The sequence below is a fragment of the Myxine glutinosa genome, chromosome 2, assembly GCF_964187855.1.
Source record: "Myxine glutinosa chromosome 2, kmMyxGlut1.1, whole genome shotgun sequence".
Classification (NCBI taxonomy): domain Eukaryota; kingdom Metazoa; phylum Chordata; class Myxini; order Myxiniformes; family Myxinidae; genus Myxine; species Myxine glutinosa.
Window position 1 is genome coordinate 164325883 of NC_136262.1, and position 21450 is coordinate 164347332.

Here is a 21450-nt window from a genome sequence, read left to right on the forward strand (position 1 = left end):
CTTCATGTTGTGGTGCGTCTACCTACGAGGGGATTATCCTTTATTCCAAAACCACAACACTATTATCATGTGTTATTACTTTTGTAATTAGAAGCAGCCTTAGAAACCACGAATCACCAACTGGCAGGAAGGGTCGTGTTATTAACCATGGTGGGGGATATAGGCCAGAGGACATCTTTACTCAGGTGTGTTCGTTGACGCAATAAGCATAGATTGCCTCACTGATGTCGGCATTCCACCAAATTTTTCAGTTTAGTGTTAAACAGCAGTGACAGCCGTTTAAAAAGGTAATCGTACACATTTCTAGTTTTTTATATATATTTTTTTACCTCTGGTAAAGGTTTTCCACAACACAGCATGACAAGCTATTTATAAACATTAACATGCCATTCGTCCAAGGAGGAAACCTCTTGGTTAGGGGGTATATTATCAGTATTAATATTTCTTGGTAATATGAATAATATCCTTTATAATGTGTTATTACTTTTGGTATTCAAAGCCGCAATGGAAAAATGCCAGGAAAAGCTATTTTGATACGGCTATACACCTCAACATGCAATCCTCTTGGTGGGGAAAAACCCCTTGGTGTGGAGGCAGGGAGGGGGTGTTGGTCAGGTCATAAACACATTACAATCATGTCAGAAATGGTGAAGTTAAAATGCAGATCAATAAATAATTCATGGTGATATGTTGGTAGCACCGATTGTAAAATGCACAAATAAAGAATTCAGGTCAACAAGAAGGTAGCAGAATGGAAATGTGTATCAATAAATAAAATTATAAAAAGTTGTGTTGGGTGTTGATATGGTAAAGAGTATACTGTATTAATAAATGCAAGGTGCAATGTAGGTAAAATGCCAAAAGACATGCAAATTATCAAACATACAAAACTTCTTGTATCTGGATCCATATTCCGATCTTCACCAAAATCTAATCGATTGGTCCTTATCAAACACAATCTGTCCACCAAGTTGCAACCGAATCCATCTAAAAACTGATATATCAGGTTGACAAACAGACAGGGGTGAAAACATAGCCTCCGCCCACCTGCAGAGGCAAGAAGGTTATAGAAACGAAAAGCCATACAAGTAAATAAAAAATTATACAGGGTGAATCAAAAGTCTGGAAACAGAAAAGTCTGCTTGTTTTTTTGTTTTTCCTATCCTTCCTATATTTCCGTTTCCAGACTTTTAACTCACCCTGTATTTATATACCATAGCGACTAAATTATCCTGCACTGAAACGATCCCTTGTCTCATTTTTCACTAAATGAGCATCATAGAGTAAGTATCATCAGCAATATCTGAAGGATCCATTATCATCACTTGCTCACAGCAATTTTAATTAATACATGAAAAAAAAAAAAATCCACCACCAAATTATAACTATACAAGAATGTTCTATCCACAACCTACACAACGATATCAAAGGGAGGTGCAAAGCACACCTCCCTTTATATGGGATGGGTTCTCTGTATGCAACTTTAACATGGGGACTGAAAATTCGTTTCTCAGCTTCTACTGGACGAAATTGGCTGCACATTTCAGAAGTAAATGCTTTGTACATCGAGGTAATGTGTTCCAAATTTCAGCAACGTCCATTTCCGCATTCTTGAGTTTTATCAAGAAAATCCTTGAATTCACGTTGGTGTCTGTCCATCCGTCCATCTGCCCAAAATGTGTTGGCACATATATCTCAAAGGCTATACATTGAAACTAGCTGAAATTTGGAATATCCAATATCCATTGGCCAATACATCTAGTTAATGGCTTTCAAAACAAATCCCACCTAAGTGCCATAGCTTTTGCTTTAAAAGTATATATATATATATATATATATATATATATATATATATATATATATATATATATATATATATATATATATATATATATATATATATATATATATATATATATATATATATATATATATATATATATATATATATATCTATATATATCGTTGCGGATATGGGATTTGCATCCATCCGTATCCGCTTGTAAATATTCCCCTATTTCCTCAATACTTCCCAACTATCCCCAATCCCCCATTCCCTAGTCCCATTTTCTGTAAACAACACTCTGTAGACCCGACCTCCCCCTATTTCCCCCATTAAATGTCGCATCCAGGTTCACCGCATCTCACGTAGACAACTATAGGACATCTTGCTAGTTATTCTTAGTCTATGTCAGTTAAGGACTCGTTTCCATTAATTCTGACTCTTCGTTGCACCAGAATGTGATTGTACGGCACCGTTAGGAACTTTAGGACCTCCCAATACCTCCCCGCAGCTCTTCCTCACGGTTCAGCAACAACAACAACAACAACAACAACAACAGCAACGGCGGCGGCGCGGGGAGTGTGCGTCCTCACTCCGGCTTGGTTGGTAGGGGGTGTTGGGAGGGCACCAGGCCTTTCCAACGAGCCGCCATCGAACATGTGCTCGACGGGGTTACCAAATAGGGGCTCCCTGTCAGCTCTTCGTCAAGGGCGGAGCCCGGTAACCCCCGCACCCAATAGAAGCGGCGGACCGGTCCCATCTGGGGCGGAGCCAACCAGCCGAGGGCGTGTCACTCCCCGCTGAGCATGCGCAGGAAGAGGGAGGTGACGTCAGATGCGCGCTGAGCTTGGAGCAAGAAAGACGCCACCTCCGAGCACTGTGAGGCCTCCCTGCATCTATTGGACCGTGCTTGATCCTGTCCCCGAGCCAAGGTGCACCTTGTGCTATCGACTGCCTGTCCCTTCCTGCCATCAATCCCTGTGTAAGTCAGCCTTGTCCCGTTTGTCTGTGGTCTGTCTGGGATAAAATAAGACTGTAACTAAGTGCCTATCTCTTCTGTGTCTTTTACCTCACTCTACCTTGTAATCTACCCCTTTTCTCCACCACTAATTATATCCTCCTCCGGAGGTCTTGAGAACTGTACCCCTTGCGTCGTTTCATCTATCCCAGTCGTTGTGTCCTTTCCATCATTGATTTAGCGTAGCGCGATTTGGCCAACGTTCGAGTGGAATCAGGTGAGTTGGGGAAGAATCGGGGGAACTGTTAGGTCGCGGTGGACCATCCGCTCGGCCCATAATAACATCTAATCCGCGATCCGTAACAATATATAAACCACAAGTGATTAATCATATTTAATCATTTAATCTACTGTTTAGTTTCAAGTCTCAAGATTCCTTTCGTTATAAAAAGCATGTTTTTCCGTTATGAAAAACATTTCCTCACACATCACTTCTAAAAACATCTTCCACACGTCTACGTATAAAACAGCTGTACATGTGTGTAAACCGTCCCCCACCACACCATTCCATATTTGCTGTTTTTTGCGGTTTACTTCAACATTCGCGCCCCTGTGCTCTGTGTATTCGTGGTTTTTCACAGGATTTTTTTTATTTTCCCGTACGGATCACGAACTGACAGGAACACCCTTTTTCTATTGAAACAATTCCACCACATTTGTGGCATTTTCCAGGAGTACGATTCCACTACCCCGCGAATGTCAGGGTACGACTCAACAAATAAATAAAATGAAGGTGGTACATCGGTAGCAGAGATGTGCAAACTGTGAAAAATGGCTCTGGAAACCACATAATTAAAAGTAGAACGGCACTCGGTAGAGCGCATACCTCCATCAGGCTGAACAGTTTGTTTTGTATCCCAATGATAGGCCGGACCTGCATTCGGATCTGAACCAAAATCAAACCGGCTTGTTCTTGTCACCTAACCAACTTGTCCACCAAGTTTTGTCACAACTCGTCCATAACTTTTTAAAATATCATGTTATATATTGCCTCTCGCCCGATCTCTCAATGGTGAAGAATCACTTAGAAATTAAATAATGCTCGTATCCAAATCGATATTTACCAAAATCTAATGGATTCGTCCTGGTCACACACACAACCTCTCCACCAAGTTTCGTCCAAATCCGTCCACAACTTTTTGAGATATCCTGCAATGTATCGTTTTTGGCCCTATCTCCTAATGGTGAAGAATCACTTTAAAAATTCCACTGGCTGGATCAGAATCCGGATCTTCACCAACATCGAATAATTTTGTCCTTGTCACATACACTACCTCGCTGCTAAATTTCGTCCGAATCCATCCACAACTTTTTGAGATATCTTGTTTGAGACAAAGACAGACAGGGGTGAAAACAACCTCCATCCACCTTTGATGGCATAGGTAATTACTATTAAAGCATGTACTTGTACTAATCTCTTGTACCATTTAATACATTCCCAAGCATAACCTCCATCCACCTTTGGTGGCGGAAGTAATTATGGCAATAAAAGTGTCCAATGACTTTTGTCTCTGCCAAAATAATTTGATGCACCTCATGCCAAGATGTCAATGCATACGTGTGCTAAATGAAACAAGTGTCCATATCCAGTCATTTCCGAGCCAGACAGACTGATCGACCCCAAACTACAAGCCCTGTAGCAGATCTGACAACTTGTTTGGGGTTAATATTACAGGAAGGCTTTACCTGTGAAATACTGGGTGATCTTTTTGATCCAAACAGATGATGACATCTCCAGGCTCAAACCCCGGCTCTTGGTCGCCCTCACCATAATAACTTATTTTTTGTCCATCTTTCATGCCTGTGAAAAAAAAATTAAACTAATCACCAATGAACAACACAAACACTTCATATCAGTACATGTATGTACCTAACCCCCCAACATACAAGGCTCTTAGGCCAAGCCATAACTGTTTAAAACTAGAACGGCACTCCGTAGAGAGCTTACCTCCGCCAGATGGACAGTTTGTTTTGAATCCCAGAAAATCACAAAACAATCACATTAAATCAAAATCATCAGTCCACAACTTTGAGATATCCTGCTATATATCGTTTTTGGCCCTATCACTCAATGGTGAAGAATCACCTAAAAGATTCTAGTAGCCTGATCCGAATCTTCACAAAAATCTAATCATTTTGTCCTTGTCACATACGCTACCTCTTTGCCAAATTTCGTTCGCATCCGTCCACAAACAGATGTCGGGAATCTAACCTATATCACGACATGGTAACTCGTATTCTTAACTGGTTAATAAAAATAAAAGTATAACTTGTAGTATTTTTCTAGTTAGCTCGCGGTAATCCTTAATCCTTACACTGATGTGCCCAGACTTCGCGCGGACTCTATACAATCTATTATGCGTAAGCCTTTCGGCTTTCCACGCAGCACGTCCTATTTGTAAGATTGGACACAAAGAGAGAACGGATTGCGGAGGTTCATGGAATTTAATCATAAATTATCTCATGGATGAAGTAATCAAACTCAGCCTCCTTTGTAGTCTCATCCCAGTTTTTAATCGCAAGTTTTGGGACAGATGGTTCTTCAAAGGTTAAATGCCCCGCTGGCCCGATCGGTTATCTTGATCCTGCTTGTATAAATTTGTGCGCAACACATCTTGTATTCAGAGTGGCTTTGGTGACGGTCTCGGGTGCTTTTGTCCACCTCATCAAACCTGCTCTCCACGGCCGTGTTCGGGTGGCTTATAATAAACCACTTATTCTTTGAACTGAAAACGACTGGACCTTGGTCTTAATCTCCGGAGCGGGAGTTGGCCGTTTGGATCCAGCACAGACAGGAGTGAAAACATAACCTCCATCCACCCTTGGTGGTGGAGGTAACGAGTTCATTGAACACGCTACCCCATGCATTATTGTTCAAGTAAATTTTAATACAATTATTGAAAGATCATTTTTAAAAATCTGGAAGTTTAGTGCTATTAAAGTAGTGTTATACACAAACCACCCTTATTACACCACACAATATAACATGTCCAAGTATCACTAAACTATAGGTTATTGGAAGTGACAAGGTGATGTGTTCTACATACATTGCTCAAATGTATCATTTTATTTAAATTTTAAAAAAGATTGTGAAAGTCTTATGAATAAATAAATTCTGGATTTTAATCAACATTTTACGCAGTGTGTATTACACCACCCTATCGAACATGTTGCATTAGTTGTCGTGTCTGTTGCATTTAGCCTTTATGAAGTCATTAAAACAGTTAAGTTTCCTGTTTTGGAATAATTTTCAATTTTGTGATAATGTAAAACAGTGTAAAACATTCACTCCTCTCTGCGCATGTGCAATCGGAACAAGTGAATCCACTTGGATTCCGCCCAGGTTGGCACATGGAAATTATGATGTAGCATAATTATCATCTCGGGTCAAGATTTGAAATTATGCCATGGTTTTTGTAAAATTGCTACTAGTATTCACATTATGTACTTTTCTTTTGATTTAAACATCCATAAATACAAAACAAATAGTTTTGTAATCTTAAAAATTTATTAAATGTACAAAATTCCTATCCTATAACATATATATCCTATAACCTATCCTATATATATCCTATATCATATAACATATATCCTATATATCCTATAACATAACATATAACAAATATATCCTATATTATGTACTAGCGAGCGGCCGCGTACCAGCCAAAGGGGTAGCCCATGGTTAGCCTAAATATAGATTTGATGACGTCATGTTTACACATCTGAGCGACAGAAACTGTCTACACATCTGAGCGACAGAAACGTCTACACTGTTGGAGCTTCACTTTTGGAGAGACAGAAATTCCCAGGCAAACGCTATAACGCACCAGGTTTACAACCTGTGCGTTAATAATTCAGAGCCAAAGTACAGTTAAACGGCAGGTTTGTTTTCCGATTTGTGTTAAAAATACGCAAGCCAAGAATGACAATACGCTCGGAGGACTAGGCAGCTTTATCAAAGCAAAATTAAAGGTCAATCTCCAGCTACTAATCGTAAAACTTGCTTGGTAATCCAAAACCATGACAGTTATAAAATGGTGATTTTTGTGATGAGTGAAATAGCATGTACCATTTTCATGTTGCCATTAATAATACAAATGCTACTATTGAGCCACACGGAGCAGATGTTAGGTTGTCTGCAGGCATGATTATATTTATCCCGCATTCAAAGCAAAAAGCGGGGTTAAGAAATCATCGTGTACCTGTCTGCATTTTAAGAGTGTACATCAAAAACGATCCAACGGAGGAAATTGAAACTTTACAACATGTTACATGACCATTCGACATGGCGCATATCGATATTAGAAATAGGAAATCACAAAAATTAGGATCATTGTAATCGCTTCAGCCATTATTGTGCTCAGCTGGGAAAAAAAAAAAAAAGCGAAGACGTTTTCCCCCTCAACCTGTGCCAAGTGCCAACCCAGGGCATGCTAAACATTCATTTACATGTCCACTCCCAATGATTCGTTCAAACTCACCATTGCAAGCCCATTGATAGGTATGTTGGTTTTAAACTGTGGGTGCAGAATATGAACATAATTTAAAGTGACATGCTGTTGACTGTCGAATTTGAGATATATGGGAAGAGCAGAAGCTCGATTCAGAGAGCCGAGCACTGAACAAAAGAGCACAGCCGTACAAGCCAGGGTCTGGAATCCAGATTTTCTTCATCTCAGCTGTAAATCAGCATGGATGCCATCCTGTGGGAACAACTGCAATTTTCCACACTGCCAATGCTCCCAACGTCTCTCACCTGAACACTGCACCAATCTAAACGTTTAGACACCTTCAAGGCTTCTTCACCCTTTTCAGACCATACTGCCACTGTGGCGGTTAATGCATCTTGCATGCCCTCAGGGCTCTTATACCCAAGCTCACTGCACTGCTGACATCCCCAGATTGTTTACATTTCACCAAAGGCAGATCCATGCACAATGATTGCTCTGAAAATTGCTGAACCCAGTCATCCCTCCTGCTCCACACTTCCAACAGGACTGCTTTTTTTCTGTCTCAATCACTCAACCCTTGAATTTTCAGTTGGCATAGTAGACTTATAACTGCCACTGTCTTTTGTTATTATGTGTTTAAAGTTGTTTATAATAACAATTTTACTCATTCATTTTGTTGGTGCAATCAAGTTTAAAAATAAAGCCATTTGGGAGGACAAGAGCGCATTTCCAGTCAACCTCATTTATGGGGAGTTGCGCAATCAGGATGTTTCCCAATGGGCGTCATACACAAGGACAAAACACGTCATTATTTAAGCAAGATAAAAAAGACCAGCCCACCTTTGTCAATTGCAACTTCCAGTATCTTCTTCTCACGTACAACTTTGCGGCCGACACAGTGTTTGCAACGGTCTTTGGAATTTATGCGTGCGCCCTGGCCATGGCATTCGTGGCACATGGACTGGATTTGTTGCACCATTCCAGGAGCAAGCTGCTGGATGCGAACTTGCATTCCCGTTCCACGGCAGTTGGAGCACTGTTCCACAGCACCTTCTTTACCTCCCCTGCCTGTGAAGATTTTTTATTTCAGGCCACTTATGTTCCTGATGCAGGGCAAAGCAAAAGTCAATGTATAGCCGAGTTGTGGTTTGGGATTTGACAACAGTTAAACAACTCACCTTCACATTTGGCACAGATCACATTTTTCTGCAAGGCGAGTTTTCGTGTTGCACCATTATACAATTCCTCCAATGACACAGAAAGTTGGTGGACAACATTCTTTCCTACAAACAGAAGGATAAGGCAGAGGAAACAGTTATTATAACCAAATATAGATTAAATTAACATACAAAGAACATGAGATTTGGATGCTTTTCATAAAGCATTCACAGAACAGTTCTAGGGTGGGAGGTGGGGGACAATAAGAGCTCACCTTTGTTTGAGCGCTGCATACGTGAACCCCCACCAAAAAACATATCAAAAATATCCATTGGAGAACTGAAACCAGAACCACCGATAGATCCCTCCTTGATAGCCTGCTCTCCACCACGGTCATAAAGGTCTCGCTTCTTTTGATCTGACAGCACTTCATATGCTTGAGAGATCTTCTTGAACTGAAAAAAGAAATAAATAAATAAAATAGGTTACTGAGCCATTGATAGGAGTTCAGAAAAGGACCATACCCCATGATAAACAAGAAAAAGAGCAATCAAAGATTGCAAACCCTCACCAGGATGTATTTTCAGTGGTTTTCAAGGGTTTTGTGTTAAAACAAATATGGCGGCCGAACCACGTGACCGATGACTTCATTATTATTTTTTTCTCCACCAGTTTATGCCGACATGGCGCTAAAGAAATTTCATCTTGATTGGATGAAGTTTTGTGCTTGTCGAATTATGACGTCATAATGGAGGCACTACGACATAATCGTTAACATATTTTATTCCCCATGGAGAGTTCTTTACAATGAGCCATGTCTCAATTTTATCTATTCAGCACTTTCGGAGCTGTCGTGCCTTGTGATCCCCACAGAATCTTGTTTCTAACAGTCTGAGAGTCCTTTAGGTGCTTTTTTGCAAACTCCAAGCGGGCTTTCATGTGTCTTTCACTGAGAGCCTTCGTCTGGCCACTCTGCCATAAAGCCCAGATTGGTGGAATGCTGCAGTGATGGCTGTCCTTCTGGAAGTTTTTCCATCTCCACACAGGACCTCTGGAGCTCAGCTATAGGAAGAGTACAGAGGCAGGTTGGTGGTCTTTCTGTCTTCTACCGACTCCTCTCCGGCCTTGCTCCCCCAGCTCTCTCTGTGCTGTCCCCCCAAGATCTGCCTGCAACCCTCTTATGGTTAAACTGCCAAAATCTAGGCTCTCTGCTCACCTTCACTCTTTCATTCCCCTTTTCTCCCGCCTCTGGAACAAATTCCCCCACTCCCTTCAATCCCACTCCTCCCTCCAGGTCTTTAAAACAGCTGTTCACCACCATCTCTTATCTTCCCCCATCCAAAACCTTGATCTTTTCTACCCCTGCTAATTTACCCCGGAGTCCTTGCAGTGTTCATATGTTTTATACCTCTCCCACCTCCCCCCCACCCCCCCCCCCCCCCAAGTCCTCCCGATGTCCCTGCTCTCAAATGTTGTGTTTGTGTCCTTCCCCCTCTCTCCCCATCTTGTCTGCCGCTCCTTGTTTTTTGTGTCGGTTTGACTTTTTGTGTGATTAATGTTAGCTCTTTCACGAGCCTCGATCTTGTATACAAAAAAAAAAAAAAAAAAAAAAAAAGTACTGGTTGTTCCAAGCTTCTTCCATTTAAGAATTATGGAGGGCACTGTGTGTGCTCTTGGGATTAACCCTGGTGTTGGGCTAGCGGCTAGGGTGCCAGCTTAGGATCCTAGGATCCTGGGTTCGAATCCCGGTCGATCGCTGAATTAACGCCAGGGGGGTTGACTCAGCCTGTCATCCTTCCGAGGTCGGCTAATTGAGGACCAGTTCACTGGTAATTCCCCGTTTGTTGTTAAAGGTGGCAAAAAGGGTTGGCGTCAGGAAGGGCATCCGGCCGTAAAACATTGCTTCAAAAAGGGGACCGAAAAACAACAACAACCACGGTTCCTGAAAAAGGCCAACCCCCGCTTGCGGGGAAAAATGGCCTCTAAAGGTGGTTATTATATATGTTACCCTCTTATGGTGTCTTTGTGCTCTTGGGAACCTTCAATGCAGCAGAAATTTTTTGTAGGCTTCCCCAGATCTGTGCCTCGACACAATCCTGTCTGAGCTCTGCAGGCAGTTCCTTCGACCTCATGGCTTGGTTTTTGCTCCGATATGTATTGTCAGCTGTGAGACCTTATATAGACAGGTGTGTGCCTTTCCAAATCATGTACAATCAATTGAATTTACCACAGGTGGACTCCAATCAAGGTGTAGAAACATCTCAAAGATGATCAAGAGAAATGGGAGGCACCCAAGATAAATTTCGAGTGTCATCGGCAAAGGGTCTGAATACTTATGTCAATGTGATATTTCAGTTTTCTTTTTCATAAATTTGCAAAACTTTCTAAAATCCTGTTTTCTCTTTGTCATTATGGGGAATTGTGTCGATTGATGAGAAAAAATGAATTTAAACGATTTCAGCATAACAAAATGTGAAAAAAGTTGAGGGGTCTGAATACTTTGAATGCACAACAACAACAACAACAACAACAAGCATTTTAAGGCCATTTTCCCTGCTAAAGCGGGTTTAGCTGAATGCACTGCATGAACAAAAGGTGGGAGCGGAGAGGAAGCCGTAGACAGAGGTGCAGAATGTCTCAAAAAGTTAGACGGATTCGGACGAAACAAGTTGATCAGGTTGGTTGTGTGGCAAGGATTAATGTATTAGATTTTGCTGATGAATCGGAATGGAGAAAGCAGTTCAGAATCGGAATCGTTTCTCAAATTTTAAGAATCGCCCAAGCCAACATGAAAGCTCAGTAAAATGATAGTCAGATGCAGCAACATGGAAATCAAACAGCAGTGGTTACTGTATGTTGACATCAGCAGTGATGACAGTCTGGCAGTGGAAGTGGCTCTGATCAGAATAAATCAGACTCATCAGAAATGGATGTCATTGATACTGATGGAAGTTTTTTTTGAGGCTCATGTTAGCAGCTCCACCGATATTGGTTGAGATGGAACGATCCGAGCGTGCATGCGAAAATCACAGATATCATGTCATACTGTATGGTGCAATTAATTAAAATGGTTGTAATAACCAGAAGTGCAGTGCAGTGTACATTCGTGGTACTGCGTCATGTTTTGTGACGATTGACTAGTCCCGTGGTTCTTAACCTGGGTTCGACCGAACCCCAGGGGTTCAGTGAGCCAGTCTTAGGGGTTTGGCGGAGGTCCTCCGAAACGCATTGCAAATTTTTTTTTTTTTTTTTTTTTTTTTTAGTTTTGTATCAATTTTGAATCTTATTATTAATATCATTATTATTTTGCTATGTACGTTACGAACGAATGGAAATGTTATTTGCAATTGTATTCCCATCCCATTCATGGTTTCTCTGGTCTGTGTTTAAGATAAGTTGTTTCACACTGACTGCAGTAAGTTGAATGAATGAGCAACTTGCTAATTATTCTGCTGATGGTGCTTACTTGCTTACTTACTGGATTTTGGACTTTGCAGGGTTTTTTTTTTTTTTTTTTTTTTTGTTCGGAAATTCCAGTGAATAGCCTCGATTAGCTTGCCGTGTGCCGTGCGTCATTGGTCGCGCCTTACTTTGGAGTTACTGATTAATTGAAAAGTAAGTTGGAAATGTTTATGGATATGCAGGGCGGGTTCGGAGTTATATTAAAGTCAAAAGTGGATGGTGATTATAAAATATGATTGAATTACTCAGAAAATTAGGTGGTGGTGATATAACTCCTTTGGTCACAATTCAAAACTAACAATTCGCAGCTTTCTATGTAATATTATAATGGGATTTGAGGTGACAGAGTTGAGTAGATAATAAATCCCATCATCGTAACTATAAGTTGTTTTCTTCATGAACATTTCTCAGTTTTCAGAGGGGTACTGATTATATTTAAGCATGTTCCTTTTTTAATTTTTGTCATATAATTATTTGCCCGAACTCAATTAAGATCAGTTTGTTACTTTATTTTTTTTTTTGCAGTATGTCGAGCAAAAAAAGGAAGTGGTCGGAGGATTACGTGCGGTACGGGTTCACGTGTTTGACAGAACGGGACAGAAGTCAGCGTCCTCAATGCATGCTTTGCAATGTCAAGGCGAGCAATACCAGCCAAGCACCAGCAAAACTACAGGAACACTTCAAAACCTGCACGGCGAGGGGCAGTACAAAGACGCAACGCTGGATGAATTCAAATTGAAGAGAGTCCGATTCGACGCAAGTGCTACCTTGCCCGCTCTCGGCTTCGTTCCAATTGACAAACCGATCCTCACCGCGTCATATGAAGTTGTATATCTGATCACAAAGCAGGGCAAACCGCACACCGTTGGCGAGACAATCATCAAACCGGCCGCGTTGAAGATGGCCAACATAATGCTGGGGAAAGCTGCTGAAAACAAGTCGTCTCGTTCCACTCTCAAATGACACGATCAGATGCAGAATCGACATGAGCGACGACATCCTCGCCCAGGTAGTTGCAGATTTAGTCGCGAGCCCGACAAAATTCAGCCTTCAACTCGACAAGACCAATAACGTTTCGAATTTGAGCCAGCTCATCTTATTTGTGAGTTATGTCAAAGGAGACGAGATCAAGGAAGACTTTCTGTTCTGCAAGCCTCTCACAACAACGACGAAGGCAGCCGACGTGAAGAAGCTTGTGGACGACTTCTTTAGAAGCAACGGCCTCTCGTGGAACATGGTGTCTGCAGTTTGCTTGGACGGAGCTCCAGCCATGCTGGGATGCAACTTTGGAGCACTGGTGAAGGCCAATGCACCACACATCGTCACGCACTGCGCCCTGCACAGACACGCGCTGGCATCAACAACCCTGCCTCCAAAACTGGCCAATGTTCTGAAAATCGTCGTTGAAACTGTGAATGTGCTAAACTGTGCGAAGCCGTGCTCTGAATAATCACATCTTCAAAGAGCTGTGCAATGAAATCGGCTCTGAATTCTAAGTCCTTCTCTACCACTCTAACGTTCGATGGTTATCACGAGGGAAGGTAGTGAGCCGTGTTTTTGCCTTGCGTGTAGAATTAGCCCAGTTTTTGCGAGAATACCAGCATTGCCATGCAACGCACTTCCAAGAGTCAGAGTTCATCCTCGCCTTGGCGTACTTGGCTGACATCTTCGACGCACTCAATCATCTCAATTGCCATATGCAGGGCGGTGGAGTGAATGTCATCGAATCTGAAGAAAAGCTGAGCGCTTTCCGAAAGAAGTTACCGTTGTGGAGGTGGCGAACAGAGAACGACAACTTCGCGGACTTTTCGCCACTGGACGAGTGCGTGAGCGGGATCGAAGATGAGTCTGAAGTTGGAGGCACTGCTGTACCGGAGGAGCTGAAGTAAGTGATTGCCACGCACTTGGATGAGCTGGGAAAGTCATTCGACGGCTACTTCCCCGACCAAGAGCAATACCCAGCATGGGTGCGGCAGCCGTTTACTTTCGACGTTGCAACGGCAGATGTCAACGACCAATACCTCGACGACCTCATCGAACTTCAGCAGAGCCAGACTCAACAACAACTCTTCGGCACAACAACGCTCTCAACGTTTTGGTGCCGCCAAATGGAAGGGTATCCTCACATCGCTAAAATTGCCCTTGAGATCCTCACGCCATTCGTTACAACGTATCTCTGCGAGCATGCGTTTTCGAAACTGGTGGACATTAAAACAAAGAAAAGGAGCAGGCTTGCATGCAAAAATGATTTGAGGGTGGCCCTTGCCAAAACAAAACCACGCATTTCCCAGATCGCCTCCCGAAAAGCAGAACAGAAAACGCATTAAGATGCAATTCTTCTTAATTTTTTGGTTAAATTTGAGGGGTTCTGCGAGTGTTCGGTGGGTTTCGTTCGGGTTCGGCGCCTTTAAAAAGGTTAAGAACCACTGGACTAGTCAGTTGTACTTTCCGGTGATTATCATGATCCTTATTAAAACACATGAAAAAATGCATACATTATTTGTCTGATAAATCTGCAATGTGATTAATCTGTCATGACCTCCACCAATGAAGGTGGACATCGGTTTTATTTGCACCTGTTTGTCTCAGTCTATAAACAGGATATCTCAAACGGTTGGACGGATTTGGAGGAAACTTGAACAGGTTGGGTGTGTGACAAGAAATAATAGATTCCATTTTGGTGAAGATCCGGAACCATATACAAGAATTTTTAGTGATTCTTCACAATTGAAAGCTAGGGCAAAAACGATATACATATAGCACCATATTTCAAAATGTTGTGAGTGGGTAATAACAAAACTTGGTGGATGAGTTGAATTTTGATTTTGGTTAAGGTCAGCAGGCAGATCCGGCCCATCAGTGGGATACAAAACAAACTGTTCAGCCTGACGGATGTATGCGCTCTACCAACTGCAGTACTAGTTAATCAAGCAATCACATCACCCATGATCATGTACCATTGTTAGTGTTGAACTCGGTGTTAGATGGCTTCCCACGATGAATACTCGAGTTGGATGTATGCTTAAAAAATTGTATCAGGGACAATTTATATGAAATTGATGATCGAAAGCATGCATTTGTAACGTAACATTACCTCTGGTATTTGACCTCCTGACCCCAAAATCTAATCAGTTAATCTTTACATCATTATATATACCTGTACCAAGTTTGAACTAGATCCCTACAACCGTTCAAGTTATAGACCAATTACAGACTTTGACCTCGTGACCCCAAAATCTAAGCAGTTCATCTTTACACCATTATACATACCTGCACCAACTTTGGTCAGAATCCCATCACTGGTTCACAAGTTAACGTGGTAACAGGATATTTACCTAACATGACCTCTCACCTTTGGCCTTTGACCTCGCAACTCCAAAATCGAAACATTTTTTTTTATATATACAGGATCGAGGCTCGTGAAAGAGCTAACATTTATCACACAAAAAAAACCAAACAGACACACAAAACATATTATAAGGGTAGTGGTAGACAAGATGGGGAGAGAAGAGGAAGCACAAACACAACATTTGAGAGCAGGGACATCGGGAGATCTGTGAGAGGGGGCGTGGGAAAGGTATAAAACACAAACACTCACCATGTGTTTTATACCTTTCCCTCTACTGATGTGGCGAATTTTCCTTTCCTCTACCTCTACATCCCCATCAGCTCACCCTCTCCCTCTCGATCCCCACTCACCCTCTCCCTCTCCCTCTCCGAACCCCCCCCCCCCCCCCCAATATACATACCTACACCAAGTTTGACCAAGACCCCTTCAGCCATTCACAAGTAATCGCGGTAACGAAAACCTATCACAGACGAACGGACAGCCAGATGGACAACCTGAAAACATAATGCCTTCATCGGCAGAGGCGCAAAAGACCAATGCTGCCAAGGCCTACTTGTAGAGAGGTCTGACTTGATATGCAAACATGCAATACTGAAAATGTGCACTGAATGAACGAATGTTTACTTCCTACCACTGAACACAGTCCATAATTGAAAACACAGACTTGTCATATCACACTGTCAAGAAAAAAGCAGCTCCCATGGGGAGCGATCGTGCCAAACAAGATCACGTGAAGCGTTATGGTCTCGAGTTTTCTGACTATTTTTTCCTGGTATATCGACTTCAATTTACATCTCCATACAAAATTTCAGCTTTATAGACCAGATAGAAAGTAATAAACAGTTATATGAGCGAGTGGTTGGAAAGAACATGTCTGCATGTCTAAGATGATAAAGTCCTCTAACTTCTACAAGGACTATGATGATTGCAGCCCTACAAGAGCCTTTTGCAGTGTAAATATGCCAATATCAAATGCGGTCACCAAGCAGATGAAAGATGCAGCTACTGACTAGTTTCACCCTTTTTGGGGCAGGACTCCTGATCATTTCAGGACTCCTGATCATTTCAGGACTCCTGATCATTTCAGGACTCCTATTTAGTGACACAATGTGCAAATGCTGTTCAATTTCCATTTCAATCAGATGAAAATTGATGGTTTTTCAGATGAAAATTGATGATGCTGGAAGTTTGATCTTCAGTTGACCTTTGACCTTTTGACCTCAGAAATAGTTCATTTCCCAATTTATTGACTCAATATACAAATGCTATTCAATTTTCAAGTGAATCGGATTTAAAATGGCGATTTTAGCAATTTGACCTCCAGATGACCTTTGACCTCAAAATCAATAGGCTTCTTAATTGGGACGACCTCTACAACTTGGTAAAGTTTCGTGACGATCGGTTTAGAATTGTGACCTGCAGGCCGGTGACAGACAAATAAACAATCTTCGATTTAGCAAGTCATGAATGCTTTACATGTCAGGTGGCGTGTATAAACAGTACCTTATCGCCTTCATTGGGGTTTTTGTCTGGATGATACTTCAAAGCAAGTTTCCTGTATGCCCGCTTCAGCTCATCTGTGCTGGCACTGGGTTTCACACCCAAGGTTTCGTAATATTCAGTCTCTTTCACCATGGTCACACAACTGGGATTGGGGGAGGAATGAGGTAAGGAAGACATAATAATCACATAGACATAAACATGTTTGCTTATTGCCAAAGACCAGGCCTCAAAATGAATCACGGTGCAATCATTTCAGGTATTGCCTGCAACATGGCATCCCCTCCCCTCACTTTGCAAGTTTAGATGTTTCAAGGGCACGTAACCAAATCTGAGGCATTTCTGATCAGACTATAGAGATTTTGAATGCATAGATTCAACCACAGAAATAATTCTACAACCATTTTCTCCCAACAAATGGCTATCTGATCGCACTGCAACATGATTTGCGAGACCATAAATGAACAGCAGCATCTGTGCACGAGCACCCACTGGAAATCGTATTTGAGTGTGGGGAGCAACAAAGGAATGTGAACTCTGAAGGAACTGAAAAAAAGTAGTCTGCTGTGACATTTCCACCTCAGGACTAGTCACTTCTGTTGTACAACTATGTAAACACCGACTGGAATTTTATTCTCAACATGTAATCGACCTGATCACTACTATTACGACTACCACTACTACTACCACCACCCCAATCATGTGCACCTTCACCTTGTGGGGTCAGCTGGGGAAAGTTATGGCACCCAAGTCTCGGATGAACTGGTTAGCCTGGCTTGAGGTTCAAAATAAGGTGACCGAGGAAAGAATTTGCAATTTGTCAAGAGTGCCAGCAATAACTCACCTACTCTTTGCAAAAAACACTCTCCCTCTCGATCCTCGCACTCTCCCCCCCCCCCTCCCGATCCCCACTCCCCCCCCCCCTGTCCCTGTGGTTCTGCTCCCCCTCCCTATCCTCTCCCTGTGCTCCTGCCTGCTCCCCCTCCCTCCTGATCCCCCAACCCTTCCTCCTTCTCCTGATAATCTCAATCTCACCCCTCCTCCTCCTCCTCCTCTCAGTTCACCCTCTCCCTCACTCTGTCCCCCTCTCTCTCCCTCCCCCAACCCCCACTTACCCTCTCCGCACACTCTCCTCTCACCCCCCCCCCCCTCCTCCTGATCCCCCAACCCTTCCTCCTTCTCCTGATAATCTCAATCTCACCCCTCCTCCTCCTACTCCTCCTCCTCCTCTCAGTTCACCCTCTCCCTCACTCTGTCCCCCTCTCTCCGCCTCCCCCAACCCCGATCCCCGCTCACCCTCTCCGCACACTCTCCTCCTGATCCCCCAACCCTTCCTCCTTCTCCTGATAATCTCAATCTCACCCCCTCCCCCTCCTCCTCCTCCTCCTCCTCGTCCCATCCCAGGTCACCCTCTCCCTCACTCTGTCCCCTCTCTCTCCCTCCCCCAACCCCGATCACCCTCTCCGCACACTCTCCTCTCACCCCCCCCTCCTCCTGATCCCCCAACCCTTCCTCCTTCTCCTGATAATCTCAATCTCACCCCCTCCCCCTCCTCCCATCCCAGTTCACCCTCTCCCTCACTATGTCCCCCTCTCTCTCTCCTTCCACCAACCCCGATCCTCACTATCCCCCCTCACCCTCTCCCTCACTATCCCCCCTCACCCTCTACCTTCCCATCTCCGGTCACCTCTCCATCTCCACACACTCTCCACCCCCCCCCCCCCCGATTCCCACTCCCTTGCCCCTGTGCTTCTGCTCCCTCCCCTCCCTCGTGCCCCCCCCGCCTCCTCCTGATCCCCCAACCCTTCCTTCTCCCCTCCTCCACCCCCCCCCCCCCCCTCTCAGTCACTGTCACCACTTCCCCTTTTTACCCCTTCTCACCTCGCTCTTCAAAGCCCCTCAATCTTGTGCAAAGCAACAAACCCACGAAATAAAACCTAATACAACAGGCATTTTAAAGGCCATTTTCCCTGCTAGAGCGGGGGTTAGCCTTGCGGTCCCCATGACAATCTTCTCCATTTTGCCCTATTTTCTGCATCTCTCCTTGTTAACCCCCTTGCCCGCATTTCTTCTTCCACCATCTTTAGCCAAGTCTTTCTCGGTCTTCCCCGTCCTCTACTTCCTTCTACATTAACTTCCATCACTCTTCTCAACCAGTCACTTTCATCCTTCCTCAACACATGACCAAACCATCTCAACCTGTTCCTCTTCACAGCATCAATCACAGGCTCTATTCCCATCATCTTTCGCAATTCATCATTTGTCTTCCTCTCTCTCAACGATACTCCGCACATCCACCGAACCATTCGCATTTCCTAATAACCTAATTTCACAACGTTTGTGAAGAAAACCTAATAAGCATCATTAATACTAGATTGTAGTTGTTAATCATTATGCTTTTTATAAACTTGTGAATCGATGCATCCAACAGTCAGTTAACCCGCAACGTTTTCATTTCACGTCCCAGTTGTGTTCACAAGGAAACTTATGAACCCACAACCGGAAGACAAGACCAAGAGACATTCGGGGACACATGAGCATTAGCCATAGATGGACGCGTAGAGAGGGGAGGGTGGGGGGGGAGGGAGGGGGTATAACATTAACCTGAGAGGGCATTAGTACATACGATATATATATATATATATATATATATATATATATATATATATATATATTATATATATATATATATATATATATATATATATATATATACATACATTATACACATACATAAACATTTAGCCTACATATTAAACATAAATACATATATATATACATACATTATACGCATACATAAACATATAGCCTACATATTAAACATATATATATATATACATTATACGCATACATAAACATATAGCCTACATATTCAACATAAATATATATATATATGCATACATTATACACATACATAAACACATAGCCTACATATTAAACATAAATATATATATATATATACATACATACATACATAAACATATATGTATGTATGTTATTACATACATAATAACATAATTATTATTATGTTATTACATACATAATTATTAAACATAAATATATATATATATACATACATTATACATACACTTGCGGGGTCACCCGTGGGAATCCCACGGGCATGGATGTGTGTGACATTTCGACATATTGAGTTAGATGCTGCACATTCATTTTTACAAAATGGTTACTGGCAAGTCATCAGATCCAGAAATGGTGCAATGAACACAATTTATTTATTTCACATAATATGTGACCCCTCACGCCTCTCCACCACCTGACACTCTCCTGTCTCCACCTGACACTCTCCTCTCTCCACCTAGCACTCCTCTCCTCTCCAATCCCTCACATTCCTCTCCTTTCCAATCCCTCACCTCTCCAATCCCTCTCACTCCTCTCCAATCGTGCCTCACTCGCCTCTCCAATCGCTCCTCACTCACCTCTCCAATCGCTCCTCACTCACCTCTCCAATCGCTCCTCACTCACCTCTCCAATCGCTCCTCACTCACCTCTCCAATCGCTCCTCACTCGCCTCTCCAATCGTTCCTCACTCGCCTCTCCAATCGCTTCTCACTCGCCTCTCCAATCGCTCCTCACTCGCCTCTCCAATCGCTCCTCACTCGCCTCTCCAATCGCTCCTCACTCGCCTCTCCAATCGCTCCTCACTCGCCTCTCCAATCGGCTTTCCCCGTCTCGTTTCTCTCGTTTTTCTCCTGTCTCATCCTTTTTCTTGCTCCAAATCGGCCCGTCTCGCCCGTCGGAATCGGAAATCGGCCCGTCTTGCTTTCTTGCTTGCGCGTAAATAAATTGTGTTCATTACACCATTTCTGGATCTGATGACTTGCCAGTAACCATTTTGTAAAAATGAATGTGCAGCATCTAACTCAATATGTCGAAATGTCACACACATCCATGCCCGTGGGATTCCCACGGGTGACCCCGCAAGTTTGCATTGACGTTCGTCGATGGACTCGTTCGCCCGTCTCATTCGTTTTCTTGCTGCATCCTGTTCAAGTCTGCGTTCTTCATCGATCGTCTCATTCATTTTGGAAATAGAAGTTTCCACGCAGCGCATGCATTGTCACGATCCTCAAGAAGAAGTGTCTCGTAATCATCAAATGATAAATGGCAAGTAAATTATATTGTGGAAAATTAAAGATTTCAAATAAACCTATTTAAAGTGTATGCGCACATAACTAATAAAAAAAACGAAGAAATATCTCTGGGTAATTTCCTGAAACATATTTTACTTCCGGCTAATGTTGAATGAAATAAAAACGAAGAAATATATGTCGGCATCATTGTTGACGTTTTTGTGACGACTGTCATCAAACGAAAAAGTAATATATCTTAACGGAAAAGCAAAAGCGAATTTTTAATATATATTGACACGTTGCCGTCGGTGTCATGTTGGGCGGTGTATGATACACCATGACGCGATTTTAAAAAATATATCTCTGCATTTTCCCGCGTGTGTGGAATGTTCTCAATTATTGCTGACATCGAGTCTGAAACCATCGATAAAAATGAAATCATATGGTGAGTTAGATTGGCGATAAAGGCGTGAGAGTGAGAGAGACTCAATGGCCTTGAAGTTACAGGCGTTTGAGAATTCATTTCGTTCTATAAACGGCAACTTTCATCGGATTTTCTTCCCGTTTTTTTTCAACCGAGTCTAAAACTATGTTAGCGACTGTGAAAAATGAAATGATATATCGAATTTGATTTGAAA

The 21450-nt window shown here is 42.6% G+C and overlaps 1 protein-coding gene across 2 annotated transcripts in view; it reads right to left on the reverse strand.

The window, feature by feature from the left end:
* The window catches only part of DNAJA1 (DnaJ heat shock protein family (Hsp40) member A1), a 35697-nt gene that overhangs the window by 7501 nt on the left and 6746 nt on the right, over positions 1–21450 (reverse strand). For both annotated transcript variants that reach the window (XM_068106833.2, XM_068106834.2), the window contains exons 2-6: positions 16725–16866; positions 8685–8865; positions 8431–8535; positions 8093–8320; positions 4488–4602 (exon numbers count right to left, since the gene is read on the reverse strand). In XM_068106833.2, the coding sequence (XP_067962934.1) occupies positions 4488–4602; positions 8093–8320; positions 8431–8535; positions 8685–8865; positions 16725–16856 (761 nt within the window). In that variant the 5' untranslated portion in view covers positions 16857–16866. The remainder of the gene's footprint in view (positions 1–4487; positions 4603–8092; positions 8321–8430; positions 8536–8684; positions 8866–16724; positions 16867–21450) is intronic.